Source organism: Camelina sativa, chromosome 11 (genome assembly GCF_030686135.1).
Source record: "Camelina sativa cultivar CO46 ecotype springtype chromosome 11, ASM3068613v1".
In the NCBI taxonomy this organism is placed as follows: Eukaryota; Viridiplantae; Streptophyta; class Magnoliopsida; order Brassicales; family Brassicaceae; genus Camelina; species Camelina sativa.
The window spans coordinates 14,617,177-14,639,464 of record NC_141890.1 but is presented as its reverse complement, the minus strand read 5'-3'; the positions used below and the strand labels follow the sequence as shown (position 1 = coordinate 14,639,464).

Here is a 22,288-nt window from a genome sequence, read left to right as displayed (position 1 = left end):
TAAAAACAACTAATTAATAACTTTAAGCAGGTCAGCTGACCCTCCTACCTTAATAGGTCCGCCCCTGTATACACTACTGCTTTTGCTGCATTGCAAGTCCCAGCAACTGTTACAGTGATGTTACTTCTCGATTCTTCAAGAACTCTAGATCTATCACGATTGCTCTCACTCTCTCTCTCTCATTTGTACTTGTTGAAACAGAAAACGTAAACGACACAGAGAATTTTAAGAATTAGGATCCTTAGATAGGATCCTACGTCTCGCCAGAGTTTCTTCCGGAATCCACTAGAACGATATGCTCAAACTCGAACTTTCTCTCTCTACAACAGTTTTCTCTTCTCTCTTTTCGCTCTCTAGATTCTAACAACTTGAATCAGCTTAAAGAAGATGAACAGAATAAGATCGAGATAAAACCAAGAATAAGAAAAAACGTTGACTTTCGTTAGCCACGAACGATCCTGATTACTCCATGTGTCACGATCTGAACCGCTCGATCACCTTCATCCAAAGACTCTCTAATTCCGTTAGAGTCTCTAACTCACTTAGTATAAATGCCACAATGTCACAAAACCTCCCCTTGACATTTATACACCTCGTTCTATTCTTTCAACTAGATTCCTACTCCGGTACTTGAGCTCACTTGCTCAACCTTCTTAACAGCTTTCATGTAAACCCACCTGACTTCTCATCACCTGAGTAAACCCACTCAGCTTTTTAACGGAGCCTCTGCTCCAAACTAATTCTTGGTGATTCTGAGCAGTTCCAAAGCCTCTCGGAACTTACCCACCGGTAACACCTTTGTGAAGATATCTGCTGGATTATACTCCGAAGCAATCTTCACCACCTGTACTACACCATCACTAATCAAGTCCCTGATAAAGTGAAACTTCACATCAATATGCTTAGTCCTATCATGATAAACAGCATTCTTCGCCAAAGCTATGGTACTCTGAGAATCACAATTGATCTTCACTGATCCTTGCTCGAACCCAAGCTCATTCATAAGAGCCAAACTGCTTCCTTTGCAGCTTCAGCTAGGGCCATATACTCAGCTTCTGTAGACGAAAGAGTCACTACCTTTTGCAAATATGACCTCCAACTTATTGTGTTTCCACCCAAGGCAAACACCACTCCAGTAACAGATCTTCTTTTGTCTTTATCCGTGGCATAATCTGAATCACAAAACCCTTGTAACACGAATTCTCCCTTATTCTTGTAACACAACTTCCTCTCCAAAGCTCCACGAATATACCTTAATATCCACTTCACAGCTAACCAATGATCTTTCAAAGGCTTACTCATAAACCTGCAAACGACTCCCACAGCATAAGCCAAATCAGGTCTAGTCCCAACCATTGAATACATCAAGCTACCCACTGCACTCTGATATGGGACCTTTTTCATCATGTCTAGTTGCTCAAGATACTCCTCCTCGGTAGCTGTCCTCAACTTAAAGTGTGAACCCAGAGGTGTATCTACACAGTTCGCCTGATCCATCCTGAAGTTACCCAAGACCCTTGACAAATAGCCTTCTTGAGAAATATGCACCGTACCTCTTTGTCTATCCCTCGTAATTTCCATTCCCAGTATCTTTTAGGCATCCCCCAAGTCCTTCATTTCAAACTCTGCACTCAGAAGAGCCTTAAGTTCTCTTACCCGATCCTTATCCTTTGAAGCTATGAGTATATCATCTACATAAAGCAATAGATAGACATACTCACCACTTGAAACTCTTCTGAAAAATACACGCAACGATCATATTTGCTTCTTTGTTCCATTGTCTCGGAGACTGTTTTAATCCATACATCGATCTCTTAAGTAGGCACACCTTCTCTGGGTATCTGCTAACAACATACCCTTCTGGCTGATCCATATAGATGGTCTCCTCCAAGTGACCATGTAGGAAGGCTGTCTTAACATCATTCTGTTGAAGCTCCATGTCGAAATGTACCACCATCGGGAGAACAAACCTTATCGACACATGTTTGACCACTGGTGATAATATCTCTTGATAATCTATACCCTCCTTCTGTTTGTACCCTTTTGCCACCAGCCTTGCCTTAAACCTGGGACCTTCGACTCCAACAATGCCTTCTTTACGCTTAAACACCCACTTGCATCCTATTGGCTTCTGCGACTCAACCCTGTCAACTAATTCCCAAGTTTCATTCTTAATCAGTGACTGCATCTCCTCGTCTGAAGCTTCTAACCACTTATCACCATCCGGATCACTGATCGCTTCTTGATAGGAGCCCGGTTCAGTAATACCACCATCCTCAGTTACCAAGTATGCATATCCTGACATCTCGTTCAACACCCGATCAAGAGTCTCCTCGCTAACTTCGTAGTCTTGCAACCTCTCTGGAGGTTTAGTCTGTCTTCTCACTCGATCTCTCGCTAACTGGTAGTTTTCTGGTATGACTTGACCCTGACAGCTTGGTTCCACTACCTCCCCTTGATCCGTTAAACCTTTATCCCTGTTATCACCTGCACACTCAAAACTAGAAACTTTATTAGTATCAATGGAAGTATCTGAAGACATACCTGGGTGAGTCTCTGACATGACTTCTTTGTACATCACATCCTCTCTGAAGACAACATTACAACTAATAAAACATTTCTCCTCTTCTAGCAACCACACTCTAAAGCCTTTTACTCCTTCAGGATAGCCCGTGAAAATTCCTTTCTTGGACCGAGGATCCAATTTACCATCGACCGTATGAACATAAGCAACACACCCGAAACGTTTCAAACTAGAGTAATCGGAAGAAGACGAAGTCCACAGCTCTTCCGGAGTCTGAAACCCAATAGCCGTTGACAGTGATCTGTTGATCAAATACACCGCAGTTGATGCCGCGTCTGCCCAAAACTTCTTCTCCAGACCACGCTCACTTAGCATGCTTCTTACTTTATTCATGATAGTCCAGTTAAGTCTTTTCGCAACACCGTTCTGCTGCGGTGTATACGTACACGTCTGGTGCCTAACTAATCCTTCCGACTTACAAAAGTCATCAAACTTGTGATTGCAGAATTCTAACCCATTATCTGTCCTGAGTCTTTTTTACTTTTCTCTCACTTTGTATTTCAACCATCTTCTTCCACTCAACAAACTTACTAAACACCTCATCCTTGGTTCGTAAGTAATACACCCAGACCTTTCTAGACCAGCCATCCGTAAAACTGATAAAATATTGACTCTTGCCTAAGCTTAGAGGCACATTAGGAGAACCCCACAAATCCGAGTGAATGTAATCCAATTTTTCCTTGGTAACGTGTTGAGCAGCTCCAAAACTAGCCTTATGTGTTTTCCCTACAACACAGTCCTCACAGAACTTGATTTCTGACATCTTGTCAACCCCAAAGCAACCTTTCTTTGGCAAAACATCTAACGCCTGTTGCCCGATATGACCCATCCTGCTATGCCACAATTGAGTCCGGTCCACCCCGCCTGACACAACCATCAAAGCTTATGACAGTCTTGCTCGACCTTGAAGAATGTAAAGAGACATCCTCCTAATCCCTTTCATAACCACCCTAGGTCCTTTGACAACTCGAAGAACTCCACTTCCTCCTAAGAACTCACACCCCTTAGCTTCCAGACTTCCCATAGATATGAGATTTCTAGAAATCTCTGGCATGAACCTGACATCATGAAGCACAAAACCCGATCCATCTGCATTCTCAAACCTTACACTGCCAATGCCCTTGACCTCTGCATAAGAATTATTCGCCATTCTTACCTTGCCGGAACTCAACTCTCTGAAGTTCATCAAATATTCCTTCCTTGGAGTCATATGAAAAGAACATCCCGTGTCCATGACCTACTCGTCTTGATCTGCCTTATCCTCTCCTATGTTCACTTCTGATGCTATCAATCCTAGCAGCTCTTGAGCATCATCCTTAGCTAGCGCAGTCTCTCCTTTCTCACCTGACTGAGTTTGATTTTTATTCCTTTCCAGCCACTTATAGCACTGCCTCTTGAAGTGTCCCTCCTTCCCACAAATCCAACAAATTTTCTTTCCCTCTTTGGACTCGAACCTCGATCCACTTATACCGTTTCCTTGGCCTGCCTGATTCATCAAACTTCTTGTAAATCCCTTTTCTCGAACATATAAGCCTTCGCCAATCTGATTAGAGACACAAGACTCATCGCGTAGCTCCAACTCTTTGGACTTAGCAGCACTAATGACATCCTCCATCTTGATTCCATCACGTCCATATTTCAAAGTCTCTTTCAGCATATTATACTTCTCTGGCAAAGAACTAAGGATCAAAATTGCTTGAAACTCATCCGGAACTTGAATCTAAAGATTATTCAGATCCGATATCATCTACAAGAATTCGTCTATGTTCTCATCCAAAGATCTTGATTCCTGCATCCAGTAATTGTATACCTTGAGTTGAAGGTACACACGATCTGGTAAAGATTTCACCAGATACAGACGCTCGAGCATCGACCACGCCTCTGCTACTGTCGTACATTTATCTATCTTTCGTAGCACCTTATCTCCTACATTAAGAAAGATTATATCCATCGCTTTCTCACTGCGAGCAGTCCTCGCCTCTTCATCTTCGATCAGCTTCTTCTTCGCCGCTGGATCTGTTTCTTCTTTCTTTGACTAGGCCAGGGCATTCGGTTAACCGTTCGGTTTTGGTTCGATTTCGGTTAGTTTGGATATAATAATATAATAACCATTTAGATATTTTAGAAATTTTGGTTCGGTTTCATTTAGTTCGGTTAGTGGAACAGATAACCATAATTAAATTAAATTATATTGAAATTAACCAAATAAACTTAATATAACCAAAAGTAACTGAAGATAACCGAATATAACCGAAATTAACCAAAAATACATTACAAAAATATAGAAAAGGGGAAAAATGTAAAACTGTGAACAACTCATCACCCACGGCAGCATTCGCGCGAGGAACCTATTTCGAGCATATTAAAAGATGAGTTTTAGGGCTTACTTCTTCTATATTTCATCCGATTACACCCAATTATGGTCAGTGCACCCTCAAGGTTTTTAGGGGTCCCAAAACTTTTTTTTTTTGAATAAAAGGCCAATTTTTTTTTTAACCTCTGGTATATGTTAAAAAATATAGATTTTATTTTGATAATATATAACCACTTAACAGTTGAAATAATTGTGGAAGATAAAATATCTTTTTAGTTATTGACTCATCAAAATAAATCCTTAAAACATATTTTAATATATTATTTTGTTTTATAAATTTTCTTTTTGCTCTTTTTATCTTACATATATTTTTATACCCATTTATCTTGCATTATTTTTTTTTGTGCCCTTTGTCTTACATTATTTTTGTTTGTGCCCATCTATATTGCATTATTTTTTTTTGTGCCCCTTTATCTTGCATTTTTTGTTTGTGCCCCTTTATCTTACATTATTATTATTTTTGTGCCTCTTTTATTTTATAATATTTTTTATATAGAAAAAAAATTATTTGCCTCTTAAATCTTTGAACCCGGGGCGGTCGCACTGCTTGTCCCCCTAGTTAAGCCGACACTAATATGGTAACTAAAGTTTTTTGTCTGTTTATATTATCATACTTTGCTATCCTTTGCATCATCTTTCTAAATATGCATGTTTGGGCATCACATGTCCAATCATAGACTTTCATTTGTTTCTCTATATATTGGAAGGTATCAACTCTCCGTAGATTTAAGTTTTCATTTTCTTTCTGATACCTAATTACTACAAGGGAGAAAAGCAAAAATGTCTCTTTTTTTCATTTCCCTTTTTAAAAATGGCTTTGGGAAGCGTCCATTTTTAAGAGTACCTTTTTTTGTTGAAAAAACAAATTTTACCCTTAATGAAGTAAACCTAATTACACTACCTTCTCTTCTTCGCCGCCTCACTTCTCTTCTTTGCCGCCTCAGTTTTCGTGTTCGTCGCCTCAGTTTTTGTGTTCGTCGTCTCAGTTTTTGTGTTCGTCGCCTCAGTTTTTGTTTTTCGTGTTCTTCGGATCGTCCGAACGTCGGATCAAGATTGATTATGTTTCGTGTTTGTCGGATCGTAAACTCTTTTCAGGGTTGTGGTTAAGATTTTGTTTTTCTTTGGTATATTCAATCTGAAAAATTGATTTTCGATCAAAAATTCAGATCGATAAATTTCTTTGATATGGATTTGGAATATGTAAACTCTTGCAAATTTCGATTTTTGTTACCTCTTGTAAAACACTTTTTAAAAGCCCCTTGTTAAACAATTTTCAAAATCCAGATTCAGATCTATCTGACGCATTCAGATCGATAAGTGTGTTTGATATAGATTTGGAATTAGTAAAGTCTTGTAAATTTGGATTTTTGTTATCTCTTGTAATTTTTTTTTAAAAGCCCCCTGTTAAATCATTTGAAATCAATTTTCAGATCAATCGTAGTTGAATTATGTTGATAAAATGTGTTGATAAGACGAATTCATATCGATAAAGTGTGTTTTTGAACTTTAAAAACCCTTTTAAATCTCTTGTAAATCCGATGACATCCAGTGATCTTGAAGCCCTTGTAACACCAAAAAGCATATATGATATGGGTTTTGAACCTATTGGTGGAGCAACCATATGTCAACATTCAGACTTAAACCTAGTTGACAAAGTTAAAGGTGTATTAGGAAAATAATCTTTCAAAAAGCTTCAATATTCCTTCTTTGGGCCTATCATCATGCTTTCTGCCAGAGACATCAAATTTTCTGGGAAAATATTCCACTACTTGATGCAGAGAAGGCTAAAGACTACAGGGAGTAACTTATGGTTTACCGTTGACATGCAACCTCTTCGGTTCAACATGAGAGAGTTCTGTCTCACAACATGTATTATAAAGTGTTTTCAATGGTTTTAAAAAGGCTTTAAAAGGTTTTAAAAACCTTTTAAAAGGGTTTTAAAACACTTTACAAACCCTTTACAAACCCTTTTAAAAGGTTTTTAAAAAAGTTTTAAAACCTTAAAGGGTTTTAAAACACTTTATAATACCATTTTAAAGGCTTTTAAACCCGTTTTAAATGTTTTAAAACCCTTAAAAGGGTTTACAATGGTTTTAAAAGGTTTTTAAAAGGGGTTTAAAAGGGTTTTCATGGTTTAAAAAGGGTTTTAAAAGAGTTTAAAAGGGTTTAAAACAGTTTTTTTTATCAATAACCTCATATATTAGGCAAGTTTGAACAAACTAACATCATTGTTTTCTTAAACACAAGGACTCAATGCGAGCCTAGAGAACCAAGGAATAACGACATAGATCTAGTTAGTGAACCATATTCTTGGGCGGTGAGAGGAGACTACACTTTATCTCAGCTTCAAAATCGACTTTTTAAAAAACAAGAAAAGGAGAAGAACCTTTGGGTGATCAAGAAAAGGAATACCTCGCTGCAGTGGTGTTAACAGAAGATATTTTGATGACACCATATTCTTTAGAGAAGATACCATTGTCTCGGCTTAAGCATGCATCAGATTTCGAGATGTATACAACCCAACCATGGGGCAAGGATGCATATAACATCCTTGCTTCATGCATTCAGAAATTGGATATTGCTTCTTTGGCAAAAGGTCAGTATAGTGTCAAGGGATTTCCCTTGGCATTAACAATATGGAATTTGACTAATGTACCAATTTTTGGTTCTACCTTTGGGAAAAGGTGTGATTTTTCCAAAACATTGTATCCGCTGTTTCTCAACTGGCACTCAAGTCGAGCTCCATGGTTTGACGAAATTGTTGAAGCTATTAAGACAGCAACTTGTGTAAGTTTTGAATTCTATTAAATGTGTAGTTTTGTTATTCATTGGTTATCTTATTTGATGAGTTTTGTTTTGATGGATTTTGATTATTTTTGTAGGTTGAAGTCAAAACTATAATTGGAGATCCACAAGAATATAAGAATTTGGTTGATGAAGATGACAATGATTTTGTAGAAGTTATTGGCTTGGTTATGAAAGGCTATAGATTGAAGAAAGAAGAATGGTCTTCTAGATTAGTTGATATTTACTATGCCATGGGAGAGTTGGGTGACAAAATGGGGGAAAAATTGCCAGTCTCTGAGAAACATGAGAAAATAGAGAAAAATTTGTCAGATTCTGACAAACTTGACATAATCCCCTTCATGTTAGAAGACTTCAATAAAAGACTAGAAGCCATTAAAGAAGCTGTCAAAACCACATCAGAGAAAGATAAGGATAAAGGAGTAAGATTCCAAGATCACACATTTTCCCATACATTGGACACTAAACTCTTTAACTGAGCTCCTTTTTTTTCTTCTCCCTTTGTTGTCTCACAAAGATGAAGATGGACAAAATAGAAATGAAGAGGTTAGAAATGAAGAGGTCAATATCTATTTTGTAAACGACTGTATAAAAGGTTTAATTAGTCTTTGCTAAGACTTTAAAAGGGTTTTAAAAGGTTTTCAAAAGTTTTACAATGTGTTTTAAAAGATTTTCAAAAGATTTTACAATCTACTTTAAAAGGGTTTTAAAAGGTTTTACAAGGTGTTTTAAAAGTTTTACAATGTTTTTAAAAACTGGTTTCAAAGGTGACCAAAACCTTTTAAAACCCTTTTAAAACCCTTTTAAAACAGATTGTAAAACCTTTTAAATGATGTTGTTATATGGTCTTTTGTTTTGTTGCAGGCTGGCAAACAAAATGTTGATGGAGATATTGCTAGAGAAGATGTCGTAGAAAGCCCGTCTGCAGATTCTGTCCGTCCGTCAAACACACAAGATGGGAGCTTCGCTGGAGATGATGAAAACACCCAAAAAACTGGTGGTGATGATGGTAATTACTTTGAAGAAACACCAAAGGTACATTGATTTAGTATTTTTATAAGTTTCCAAATACCCTTTTAAAAGCCTGTTGTAAACCAAACCACAATTGTTATCATCTTTGAAGGATAATTCTCCTTCTCCACGCCCTTCTACACCAAAATTTGATCTTCTTTCTCAAGAAGATCAGAATAGTGGAAAAGATAAAAGCATGGGTAAAGAGAAGGGAGCAAGCAGTAAGAAGAAAGTTTTGAGAGAGAGAGAACAGGTAAATCATTAATTTTTTATATAGTTGTTATGAGTATTTTAAAAGATTTCATCAAGTATCTCATTAGGTTTAAATCATGTAAACATTGTTATCTTAAAAAACTTTTTGAACTGCAGAGAAAGTCTAAGCAAAGCAATGATGGTGATGATGATGTTACAAACAGAAAAGAGGTTAGTATCTAGTTGTATAATGTTTTATGATGTTTTACATTTTATTAATGTTTACAAAAAATTGTGATTTTCTTGTGACACTGCAGAGGAAGAAGCGTAAACCAAGTGACAATCCTGATGCTGATGTTCAAGCTAGAGAAGGGGAATGTATCTAACTTAATAATTTCTATGAGTTATTTAAATGGTTTTTCAGTGTATCGATATAAAGTGGGATATTTTTGTGTTTTGTACAGCCACAGAAAAAGAAGAGAAAATCTGATGATGTTGGTGGTGTGCAAAGAAAAACTGAACAAAATACAGTTTCTTCTATTCACACTCAACCGCCTTACACGGCTGAGAAGAAGAAGCACCCAATTTTTTTATCCTTTTTCCAAAGTTGATAAGACCCGGTTAGAAATATTTACTGAATGGAAGAATTCAAGGAACACAAAGTAAGTTTTAGTTTCTAGCAACAAAAGTAAAAGTTCAATTAGTCTTTTATAGACGTTTTAAAAGATGTATTCATGGTTTTGTAAGTATTCATGGTTATTCTGTTTATTTTTGGATGTAGGCAACTAACAACTCTGGGTAACAAAGTTGATGCTAGGTGGTTCACAACACTAGAGACGCTAGGAAAATCGTTAACAACAATGGTATGATTACAAATCATAAGGTTTTAAAAGTTTTACAAGAGTTTTAAAAAGGTTTTTAAAAAGTTTTATAAGAGGTTAAAAAGTGTTTTAAAAGGATTTAAAATATGTTTTTTAAGCGTTTTCAAAGTTTTACAATGTGTTTAAACTGGTTTACAAGATGATGTGTGACCGGGTCTGAACTTATTTATATGAATTATTTGACAACAAGAGTTGTTTAAATGTTTAAACTCTTCTAAATTTCAAATTAAGTTCTAACCCAGTTTTTGTTGTTGTTTAGCATGTTGATACAATTGTGAAGTTATTAAGCAAAAGAGTAGAAAGTCATCCGGAGTTCTATAAAAGCAAAGAATGGACGTTGGCAGGAGTATCTTTTTTGAGAGAGATTGATGAAAATTACTCCATATTTATTGACAACAAAGATGAATATGAGTTCCCTGAAGAAAAATTCAGTCAACTCTTCAAGGAAGCACCTACAAACAAAATATTGGCACCAATGATGGTTAAGGAAAAGATTTGGATGTCATTGATGATCAATTTGGAGAAGAGGATGTTGACTATCTATGATTTAGGCAAGTCTTTCTACAGTAACAAAATTAAAGATAAACATGTGGGTGCATATGCTGTTGCAATACCGTATATTGCCCAGAAGAAATTTGGGATGAAAAATGATATAGAGAAATCTCCATTCAGAATTAATATCATGAATTGCATACCTCAGGTAAATACTGTTGAGTTTGTTTTCTAGTTTTGTGATATGTTCTCTGTAAATACTGTGGACTCTTCACTTTGTTTTTTCGTGATAGGTTGCTAAGATTGAAGATAGTGGTGTCGTCATGCTAAAGACAATGGAGTGTTTGGTTATGAGCATTTCGACATATGGCAATCTTACAGATGAGTCAATTGGTGATTTACGGCAGAAAATGGCGGTTGACATCTTTGTAGGTCAGTGTAGGTTTTTACATGATTATTTAAACTGGTTTTAAATAGGTTTACAAGAGTTTTAAAATAGTTAACTGGTTGGTATTGCAATGTATTTTAATAGGTTCTAACATTAATTGTATAATCTTTGCAGAATTAGCAAATGCCTAGGATATGGAAGTTTGCATCTTGCTGATATATAAACGTGATTGTAGGAATGGAGCTTTAGCTTATTGCATCAAGAACAATAATGAATGGCAAAGAAATTTCAATGTTTAGTTTACAAGTAGATTTAAATTTTTTGTGTTTTTACTCTGACACTATTCTAGAAAATTTTTAAGTTACTCCTTTTCGATTGTTCAATAAATAGCGTTTGACATCTTTGCAGAATTAACATATACTTCGTTTAAGTTTAGGTATTTGCAATGAATTTTAAAAACGTTGTTTATCCTTTTCGAATCCTTTTAAAAACCTTTTAAAAACCACTTGTAAATCCTATAAAATTCATTGAAATACCAAACTAAAGACTTTTAAACTTTTTAAAATCCGTTTTAAAACGCTTGTAAAACCTTTTAAATGGTGTTAATACTATAAAACATAACTTATATTTTAACAGGTTTTACAACGTTTTTTTATTATAAGGGTGAAAGCCCTAGGCCTAGGCCCAATTGTAAAAATATAACCCCTTGTATCATATATCCTAAAAAGTCACATGTTCCTCTTCCAAAAAGTACAGTTTTCCGTCTGGGAGGTTGAAAATCGCGAAATTCACTCAAATCTGTATTTGCTTAAATTGGGTTCTCGATTTCGTCGGATTGCAGACACGAAGTCATCAAATTGAAACTAGGAGTCGGCTGATTAGGTACTCGAGGACTTTTAATTGCCATTTTATTCGTTGAATTACGGACTCTTCTTCTCCCTCGTTTTTCCTCTCAGTCCTCTCTTCAAATTCGTCGTCTCTTCTTCTCCCATCTGTAAGTTTGGTTCGGAACTTAATTTTGACTTCAATTTCTATTTCAATTTGAATTTTTATGATATTTTGGTGAATTCGGAATTCGAAGGTTGGAAATTTATCAATGTCTTTAAAAGTTTTATATTAGTTTTAAAATAGGATTTATAAAAGAATTTTAAAAGAATGTGAAAGGGTTTTAAAAGGGATCTTGGGTGCATGGCATGAATATGTTCTTCTCTATAAACAATGTTGACAGGTTTTGCGATATGAGTATTTTTGAAGATTCTGCGAAGAAACTGTTCTTCCCAGAAAGATTAATCACGCCAGACACAAAGGGAGATACATTAGAGAGAGTAACTAAATATTCTTCTGAGAAAGCTGTGTTGGCAACTGTAAAGAAAGCATTAAAAAAAATGAGTTCAAGAAGTTAGAGGAGTCTTTCTTGGGTCCAATTATAGAATTTGTTAATCGGAAAGAAATCAACTTCTCGAGTCAACTGGTCCACCACTTACTACAGAGGAGGATTTTGTCTGCGAAAAACGAGCTCTGGTTTGCATTTGATGATCAACCTATGCGATTTTCGCTAAGGGAATTTGTCATTACAACATGCCTTCCGGTAGGTACTGTTCCATCAGGTACTGTTACATCGAAAAAAGATTTGTGGATGAATAATAAAATGTCATGCAAAGATCTTCGTCGTACTTTGGAATTTAAAGGAAAAAACATGAAACCTGATGAAAGAATCCGATTAGGTGCTTTGTTAGTAGTGGAGGGGATATTGATAGCAAAAAATCCAGTAGTTCGAATTCCCTTAAAGAATTTGGAGAGAGCCAGAAGTTTAGAGAATTTCTGCAAGTATCCTTGGGGTAAAATTGCTTACGAATCATTAGTGATAGGCGTGAAACAAATGACTGTGGGATCGTTGGCAAAGATACAATATGGTATGGCTGGCTTTCCATTTGCAATCCAAATCTGGGCGTTATCTTCAGTTCACCAGTTAGGGGAACAATTTGGTGTTAGGGAAAGCATTTCAAGCCAAAATCAACATCTCCCGCTGATCTTGCAATGGCAAATGACAAAATCCCCACAATTCGATGAAATAAATTTTGTTCTTGAGGCTGCAAGGTACTAATACTTCTCTAGAACTATTTTTTTGTTTTCCAATAGTTTTAAAACACATTGTAAAACCTTTTAAAATAGTGTTATTAACGTAATTTGGATTTACAATGTGTTTAAACTGGTTTACAAGACTTTACAACGGATTTACAAGGAATTTTGAGAATTATAAAAGAGTTTTAAAAGATTTTACAATATCTGTATAAGACTTTTGAGATATAATATGAATCGATTTATCTTTGCAGGTTGAAGTGAAAACAATTGTTGGTGATCCCGATGAATATAGCCATTTGGTTATGCCACCGAATGATGAAGACAAGGATTTTGATGAAGTTGTTAAACTTGTAATCTAAGGCTATAGGATGACTAAGGAGGAATGGATTCAAGGATGGATTCTAGTTGAAAAAGGAGAACAAAATCAAAACAAGCGTGTGAGAGAAGTTGATGGGCCATCCTTGAATCAAACTAACAAAAAAAAAAGAATATCTTGTAGTGGAAAAATTGACATGATTTTAAAAATATGTCAACTTATTCACAAAAGAATAGTGAGACTGGAGAATCATGTGGGGATCATTACTGTTGCTGCAACACAACAGTGGGAATCATGGGCATTTGAAGAAGAGGAAGTACCAGCCTCTACAACTGCCTTTCAAGAAGAGGAAGTACCAGCCTCTGCAATTGATTTTCAAGAAGAAGAAGTATCAGCCTCTGCAACTGCCTTTCAAGAAGAGGAAGTACCAGCCTCTGCAACTGCCTTTCAAGAAGAGGAAGTACCAGCCTCTACAACTGCCTTTCAATAAGAGGAAGTACGAGCCTCTGCCACCGATTTTGAAGAAGAGGAAGTACCAGCTTCTCCAAGTGAACTTGTAAGTGAAAAAAAAAAACTTAATTCCTTTTAAAATCATTTTAAAAGTGTTTAAACGAGTTTTTAACAAAATCATATAAAATCGTTTTACAAGTGTTAACAATGGTTTTAAAAGGGGTTTCAGTGGTTTTAAATGGTTTGAAAAAAAAAACTTAATTCCTTTTAAAATCGTTTTAAAAGTGTTTAAACGAGTTTTTAACAAAATCATATAATCGTTTTAAAGGTTTTGCTAGTGTTTTAAATAGTATTAAACAAAATTTACAACATTTCTAGGTACCTAAAGAAGAGAGTCAAGATTATCAACATAAGAAACAAACTGACTTGAGAGGGGACCCAAGTGTTATTCCTGAAGAAAATACCCAGGATACTAATGAAAATGATCCACAAGAGGAAAATATGAATAATGATAAGGTATGTGTTACTTGAATATGATCAACTAATTTTAAAAACCTTGTAAAAACATATTTGAAAATAATTTACATATGGTTAATGAAAATATAATTATTTGTGCAGGATGAGAAGCCTAACAGTGCTGATGATGTAGACTCAAGCCAACAAGAAGCGTACATTGTCATATCGGATGACGAAGAGTGTATTAATATTTCAGATACTGATGTAGACCCAAGCCAAGAAGAAGCTCCCACTCAACAAGAAGACCCAAGCCAACAAGAAGCTCCCACTCAACAAGAAGACCCAAGCCAACAAGAAGCTCCCACTCAGCAAGAACACACCAGCCAAGAAATGAGCAGTTGTAAGTTGTTGACTTCTTTATTATAGATGATTTGCTCTTTTGAAAATGACATATAATATTTTTTTCTTATGTTTGTATTAGTGCAAACACCTTCTACGTAGGAGAACACTATAAGTGACGAAGAAATGAAACAAATCGAGGCAGTTATAAGTCGTTGGACTATACTCGGGGACGTCAAATATATGTTTTCGTCAATGGATGAAGTAAGTTTGAAAAAATCATATACTTGTTATCATAGGCGTTAATTACTAACAAAATTTGGATGTTCTACATTGTAGTATCTTGAGCCAAGGAATAAGTGGGAAAAAGTCTTTGTCATGGATTTGAAAACTAAAGAAGATGTAAGTAAAGTAGCAAGGAAAGCAATGTTAATTCTTCATCTTGACAAAATTCCTAAAGATGTTACTCCACAAATGAGATACCTCGGTACCCGAATGTTTTCAACATTAAAGGTTAGTGAACCTTGACTTTTGTTAGATTTAATGCACATTTTACTGTTATTTAATATTAACTTAATTTTTTCTTTTCTTTTGTAGGAGTACAGGAACAAATACTTCAAGAAAAATTCATAATTTGCAGAATTAGCAAATATCTAGGTTATGGAAGTTTGCATCTTTCTGGTATATAAATGTGATCGCATCAAGAAGAATAATAAATGGCAAAATATTTCAATGTTTAGTTTGCAAGTAGATTTCAAAAATTTGTCTTTTTAATGTTAAGTTACTTCTTTCGCTTGTAAAACCTTTTAAATGGTGTTAATCCTATAAACTGTTTGGTTTTACAAGAGTATATATGATTTACAAGAGTATATATGGTTTTTAGAAACTTTGAAAAGGTTTTACAAGTTGTTTATAATGATATAAAACAGTACGACTTGCTTTTTTAAAAGGCTTTACAAGTTGTTTATAATGTTTTAAAACAGTAAAATGTGCTTTTTTTTAAAAGGCTTTACAAGTCGTTTATAATGTTTTAAAAGAGTATATATGGTTTTTAGAAAGTTTTAAAAGGTTTACAAGTTGTTTATAATGATATAAAACAGTACGACTTGCTTTTTTAAAAGGCTTTACAAGTTGTTTATAATGTTTTAAAACAGTAAAATCTGGAAAAAAAATTGTTTGAAAATGAAGTTTACAACATAACAGACTGAAATATGTTATTAAAAAGAAGAAATACAAGTTGAGTTATTCAAGATTTGAAAAATAGATTTGAACTATTTAGGATCATATTTCAGTTTGCTCTCCCAGCGTATTGGTTTGTCATCTCTCTTGTCGTCTCTTCAATCCCTGCCCTATTGGTTTTGTAGAGGTTGGCAAGATTTTTATCGACTTGGTCCTCATTATCAAGCTCTGGTTCAGTCAACTTCTCCACTATTGTCTTGAAAAGCCAAATAATCGGCATGGGATGCCAATATGTGGACTTCAACACTCTTAGGTATATAGCACCTCTTTCTGATATGTTTGGGTGGAAATTTTTTGTTTTGAAACAAATCTGCATTATTAAGAAATTATATTTAAAAAACTATTGAGTGGCTACAAAAAGAGGAGTCCTAATACACATGCTTGCTAAATAAAAGGGAATATAATCAAAACAAATACCTTTGGGAGATTATTTGGGTAATCACACGGAAAGTGAATACTCATTTTAAACACTCCCCCTTCATATGGGGTGTTCACCGGTCCGATTAAAGTAGCCACCCACTTGAAAATGTTGTCATCAACAATTACCAACAAAAAGGCAAACACACTCAATCTCTTTTATCCTTAACAGTACAACAAAACTAATCTGAAGATGTAGGCGTTTGCCTGCTGTGACGTTTTTTGAATGATCCTTGTTCAAAGATTTCAAGGCATGCCTTAGATGGCTTGAAGAAAATTGCGACATTTCTGACCGATTGAAGGAAAAAAGTAATAGGAATTGAGGAGTCTGCGAGATGATTTTTACGTTTTCGTGAGACAAACGTTTGATGTGTAAGTCAAGAGCAAAAAGTATTTATAATACGCGAAGCGTCGCTTTGGTTTACAAAAAGTACCCCTTCAACACGTAATTATAACCGAAGTGGTACATTTTGTAACCCAAAGCGACGCTTCGCGTATTACCCCTTCAAACAATTATGGTTTTAAGAGCCTCTTCGCTGTTACAAAATCTTGCCCCTTCAATTCTTACCCCTTCGTTGTTTCGAAAGCGACTCTTCGCGTAATACCCCTTCAATCATCTTCCACAAAAGAAACTTAAGCGATTTGAAATCAAAAGTGGAGCGCTGTTTCTCTCTGGGCTTGGGGTAACCACAAAAATCCTTTGTAGTATCTTGATTTATCTCCTTCGATGTTCGTAATAAACATTACTAACTGTGCCAATCAATTACGTTTTCACTTGACTGTTTGGTATCCTTTCAGAGGGTGGGCCAAAAAAACTAAATCCGAAAAGCCGAACAAAAGTAATGGATTGAGTGCCAATCAATTAAGGTTTTTAAACGATTTTACAAAAGTATATATAATTTTTTAAAGAAATTTACAGTTTTTGAAATGTTTTTAAACGGATTTACAAGAGTATATATGATTTACAAGAGTGTATATATGGTTTTAAAAGGTTTTACAAGTTGTTTATAATGATTTAAAACAATACGACTTGCTTTTGTAAAGGCATTACAAGTTGTTTACAATGTTTTAAATCAGTAAAATCTGAAAAAAATAAAAAAAATGGAGTTTACAACAAATTCAAGTTGAATTAAAAGAGAGAGAGAGAGTTAGATAGCAGCTACACAACTAGATTTGTTGTGTTCACACTGACCACACCTACTGCATTTGTATTGTTTTGAATTTGTCTTAGCGTTTCCATGCTCCCATGAACTAGCTATTCTCTTTTTCTTTCGCCTACCACTAGGTATACGAGTAGAAGATGGCCGAATAGAAGTACTAACACTCTTTGGAATCTTCCAATACTCCATATCACCTATTGGGTGAATGCTCTCTGAATCCTAAACGCCATCTGCAAAACAAAAAGAGGAAGATAAGACTTATAGAACTTTGATAAACCTTTGAAAAACCTTGTAAAACATTGTAAAACATTGTAAAACATTGTAAAACCTTTTTAAAACTACTTATAAACAACTTGTAAAACCTTTTAAAACATTGTTAAAACCTGTCGGATCCGTTACTTTAGCAACCTTTTCAAAACCCAATTAAATAAGAGAGTTATAACCTTTTAGTGAAATGATGATCATCAACAAACATGTTTTCACTGAGATTGACATGTTTGGCAGCAGCAATTCCATGTACACAAGGGAATTTGTCAATATCAAACATACAACATGTGCATTTTCTTGTGTCAAATTCACCACATACGTCTTTAAACCTGCTTTAACCTCAAAGACATTTTCATTTACTTGACAAACTTCAAGCCAGCGGTTAGTATTATTATAAGATGCTTTCATCTTATTCCCAACATTTGGAGCAACAACATATGGATGTCGATAGCTCTCCTCACGTTGTTCATTAAACCACCTAGTCAAAATAGACCTGATTATCTCAAACAGGCAGACAATTGGATACTCGCGAGTCTCTTTTAACAAGGAGTTAATGGACTCGGCACAATTAGATGTCATGATGTTGTACCGGTTAGAAGGATAATATACACGAGACCATTTCCTAATATCAGCTGGACAAAGATATTCTCCAAGTTCCGGATTACCATTGGAAATTTGACTCAACAAATAATCAAAATCATATAGAGTGTAAGCTCTTGAAGCATCATGAACAACTAGAAGAAGAGAAGCAGAAGCTCTAAATCGTGTTTCCAAGTTCTTTTGCAAGTGGAAAGTGCAGATCCCATGATGAGCAAGTTCATAATTTATTGAAAGTGCAGTTGCAATTGAAGAATCCCGATCAAACACGAAAACTAGATCCTTTTCATCAGGAATAATAGTCTTCAAACACCGCAAAAACCAATCCCATGATGCATCATTCTCAGAATCAACAACGGCAAAAGCAATAGGATATAACTGAAAATTACCATCCTGAGCTGATGCAGCAAGCAAAGTCCCTTTAAATTTTGATTTCAAATAGGCGCCATCAATAGAAATAACTTTTCTCATCAACTTAAAACCTCTAATTGATGCACCAAAAGCCATAAAAGTGTATCTAAACTTATTATCATAATCAGCTTTGATGTAAATGATAGTACCTGGATTTTTCTTTTCTATCATGTGGAACCAACTCGGTAAGACCTCATAACTATCAGCAGGTAAACCCCTAGCAAGTTCTGATGCATGTTCTTGAGCTCTCCATGCTTTTGAGTACGACTCACCAACTCCATGGTCATTCCTAAAATTTTCCATGAGCTGTTTAGGTCTGAGAGGAAGCTTTCCTCCTGCAAAATGGTTACTAACCAAACCAGCCAAAGTCCTTGCAGATGCTTGGCGATGATTAACATTCCTTAAAGCAGAGTCACAGCTGTGTTGACTAATATACTTTCGAACAACAAAGCTATATGATGCTTTAACCTTAGTTGCACGTAGCCTCCAACTACATTTTTCATCAATACAATGAAGAACATACCTCTTGTTGTCTGACTTAAAAGTATGAAACTCAAAACTATGCTTGACTGCATAGATCCGCATCTGACTTCTCATTTCTGTTTTGTCTTTGAATAACTTCCCACAAAACAGTGAATCAACATCGATTAAACCAGTTGAGTGTGAAGAACCAGAGGTTGTCATGTTACGAGGAATACTCTCGACATATGGATTTGGTATTGGTTGAGCCTGAAAGTATAAATCAATGAATTTTTAAAAGATTTGTAAAGTATTTAAAAGGTTTTACAAGTGATTTCAAAGGATTTAATAAGGTTTACAACTGTTTTCAAAGGTTTTTTAAAGTGTTTAAATGGATTTACCAAAGGTTTTAAAAGGGGTAATGCCATTGTAAGTTACATGAGTATGAGTAGCAGTAGCAGTAAAATCATCATTAGAGCCAATATGTTGACTTGAAGAAGCAACAGGAGAACAATAAAAACGAGAAACACTCCCGACATATGGATTTGGTATTGGTTGACCCTGAAAGTACAAGTATTTAAATGGTTTTACAAGTGATTTCAAAGGATTTAATAAGGTTTACAACTGTTTTCAAAGATTTTTAAAAGCGGTTGAAAAGACAATTAAAACACTTATGTCATTGTAAGTAACTTGAGTATGAGTAGCAGTAGAAACATCGATAACATTCCCAACAAACAGATTTGAGCTAGTTTGATCCTGAAAGGAGATGTAAAGTATTTAAAACGTTTTACAAGTGTTTTCAAAAGATTTTATAAGGTTTTGTAAGCAAGAAATAATTAAAAATTCTAAAGTAGAAAGTTATCTGAGCAACAGCAGTAACACTCTCAATAAAAGAAGTAGAGCTAGGTTGGCCCTGATAAAGAAACATTCATCAAATCAGTTACTTTTCTAAAACAATATTAGAAAAAAATAAGAGAATGAGTTTACTAAAAATACCTGCTCAACAGTCACACAAAAATCCTCAACAGTAACACATAGATGAAGAACTCCTCCACTTTGTGCATATTTGAGTTTAAAAGCTTCAAGCTGCCTATCATTTCTAATAAAGATAGGAATACTACATATAGTAGCAGACATAGTATAACTAAGCTTTAAACATTGTGCATGAATATCAATGTCAAAATCTTCTAATATGATCTTTACCAACTCACTAAATCTAGTATTCTCATCAATGTTAATAAAAAAACTCCCCTTTCATTATCCATCTCAAATTCCCAATGAATGTTGTTGTTCAACTTCCACAATCCACATCATGAATACAATTCAATCATTTGTACACCCAAACAAGTCCTGAGAAAACAAACCAATATCACGAATTACAAAACTACATTATAAGAAGAGAGATCCCAACAACTATATCAAAGAACAACAATAGATGTTCAAAGATCTAATAAGGGACTTTATAATCACGAACATATCTAAAGAACAAGTGCTTAAGACCTAAAAAAATTTTGACATCAAATTTGAAATCGAAACAACAATCTAATAGCTAACACAAAATTGAAATTGAAATCAAAATTAAAATTCAGAAAACAAGCTTACACGATGGGAGAAGAAGAAAAGACGAAGTAAAAGAGAGGACTAAGACGACGGGAGAAGCAGTGACAACGACGAATGAGAGATGCGACCGGAGAAGGAGAGATACGACCGGAGAAGGAGAGATACGACCGAAGAAGGAGAGATGCGACCGGAAAAGGATAGATGACGACGAAGAAGGATAGATGACGACGGAGAAGAAGAGACGAAGACGAAGATGGTCGACGACGGAGAAATCAACAACGGAGAAGGTCGAATAAGATTGTCGGTATAATTATAAAAGAAGGGCAAAATTGTCTTTACGAAATAAAAAAAGAGTAGAATTAAAAATGGCCACCAAAAGGGGCATTTTTAAAAAGGGATATCAAAAAAGGGGCATTAGTAAGAAATTCTCTTACTACAATTAGTGGAATTAATGTATATTTTACATTTCAGTGAGAACTTACGTTTTTATACTGCCTTAAAGAACTTAGAAACAAAAGAGCTTAAAATTCTTAGGTGGCTCCCAATTTAATTTATGCCGGTTTATGTGAAATCACATTTTCTTAAGAGCTTATTAAAGCATTTACATCCCACATCTTTAATTGAATATCAGTATATTAAAAATTTAAAAATAATAAAAAGTTAAAAACAGTTTAGATGTCATGTCTCACCTCAAATAACTTAAACAAATAATTTATTTATTATAAAATTATTAAATTAATGTCTTTGAGATATCCATATACCATTTGACCAATGGAAACGCCCTTAGTCCATGTTAAAACCAAAACTTCTCTTCCATATGGAAGACTTAAGTGAAAGCCAAAATCCTCTCTTTCCTCATAGAGTGTTGCCCAAACTGATGTAATACTTGACAACTCTAAAGGATTATATAATATGCTAAAGTTACAAAATTTGTTGGTTAAAAAGTTATGATCTAGACGATTTATAAATTGTTTTAATCTTTTATACATGAAATATTTGCTAATCAACTATTAGTTTCTTATTTTGATTTTCAGAACTATATATATTTGTACTACTTGTTAAATCATGTCCATGTTTATTATGACTAGTAATCAGACGGGAAGGTTCCGTAAGGAGAGATCCAACCAAGTCTTAGTAGATGTTTGGGATATATATGGAAAGTGGTTGGAACCACGGGTAAACAAGACTTGCCCAAACTAATGGAGATACAAATAGAACCTTACCAAAGGACGTCAAGAATCGTAAAGTTAATGAATTAGACCGGCTATCTTATTATCGAAAAATCAAGGATCAGTCTATCAGGCAGTTAAGGCTATTGAGATAATTATTGGTGGTTTGATTAAAGGAAACAATCAAATAATTATCAAGTGGTTATCTATTTTAAGCAAGGTATGTAATTTTGATCAAAGGACATATTATGTTGCCGAGGAAAATTAAAGAAATGTCGAAGATCAACTAGCTTTATTGAAGATATCAGTTTTGGGATGAGACAATAAATCAATGATCAAAGGGGGTCAGATGCAAAATAAACAATGTTCGATGGTATTGGCGTTCGAGATCGTGCCACATTAAATGAAGAATGGTTGTAAGAAGAAATTAGAAGTATGTATGGACATATTTCTTCTCACCAAATGGTGGCTTTGGAACCGTGAGAGTTTTTTAAAAAGGTTTAGACACCTATACACTTTAAAGAGATTAATAAATTAAGTATTTCAACACATATAAATTCTTAATTAAAGATATTATAAATTGGAAAAAGAATGCTGATTAAGAACAAAGGTAGTATTAGTGTAGAAGAGACAAGAGAC

The 22,288-nt window shown here is 34.9% G+C and overlaps 2 protein-coding genes, 1 long non-coding RNA gene and 2 pseudogenes across 6 annotated transcripts; 3 read left to right on the top strand and 2 right to left on the bottom strand.

Annotated features, from left to right (window-relative positions):
- Positions 1–999: 999 nt before the first annotated feature.
- On the bottom strand, positions 1,000–1,581 carry LOC147934000 (secreted RxLR effector protein 161 pseudogene; annotated as a pseudogene).
- A 5,619-nt stretch (positions 1,582–7,200) lies between these two features.
- Positions 7,201–11,141, top strand: LOC104723514 (uncharacterized). Of its 4 annotated transcripts, XM_019232394.2 has the most exons (11): positions 7,201–7,745; positions 7,841–8,185; positions 8,281–8,309; positions 8,628–8,798; positions 8,887–9,027; positions 9,144–9,197; positions 9,284–9,628; positions 9,748–9,829; positions 10,107–10,547; positions 10,633–10,771; positions 10,902–11,141. In XM_019232394.2, exons 6-11 carry the CDS (start codon positions 9,163–9,165, stop codon positions 10,916–10,918), a joined length of 1,059 nt encoding a protein of 352 aa, XP_019087939.2. In that variant the 5' UTR covers positions 7,201–7,745; positions 7,841–8,185; positions 8,281–8,309; positions 8,628–8,798; positions 8,887–9,027; positions 9,144–9,162; the 3' UTR covers positions 10,919–11,141. The 4 variants fall into 4 exon arrangements, with proteins under 4 accessions (XP_019087939.2, XP_087328387.1, XP_087328389.1 ...); XM_087472261.1 differs by lacking the exons at positions 8,281–8,309; positions 9,748–9,829; positions 10,107–10,547; positions 10,633–10,771; positions 10,902–11,141 and having other exon boundaries at positions 7,271–7,745; positions 9,284–9,344; positions 9,431–9,598; XM_087472262.1 differs by lacking the exons at positions 7,201–7,745; positions 7,841–8,185; positions 8,281–8,309; positions 8,628–8,798; positions 8,887–9,027 and having other exon boundaries at positions 9,284–9,344; positions 9,431–9,628; positions 10,902–11,128.
- An 824-nt stretch (positions 11,142–11,965) lies between these two features.
- LOC147933999 (uncharacterized) lies at positions 11,966–13,070 on the top strand (annotated as a pseudogene).
- Positions 13,067–14,877, top strand: LOC147933998 (uncharacterized). Its single transcript, XR_015570945.1, has 5 exons — positions 13,067–13,681; positions 13,954–14,091; positions 14,194–14,431; positions 14,513–14,634; positions 14,710–14,877. It is a non-coding gene; the product is annotated as an uncharacterized LOC147933998 (long non-coding RNA).
- Positions 14,878–17,174: 2,297 nt separating this feature from the next.
- Positions 17,175–20,057, bottom strand: LOC104743500 (uncharacterized). Its single transcript, XM_087472427.1, has 5 exons — positions 19,917–20,057; positions 19,792–19,833; positions 19,611–19,676; positions 17,736–19,190; positions 17,175–17,405 (listed from the first exon to the last, which is right to left on the bottom strand). Exons 1-5 carry the CDS (start codon positions 20,055–20,057, stop codon positions 17,175–17,177), a joined length of 1,935 nt encoding a protein of 644 aa, XP_087328553.1.
- Positions 20,058–22,288: the final 2,231 nt, after the last annotated feature.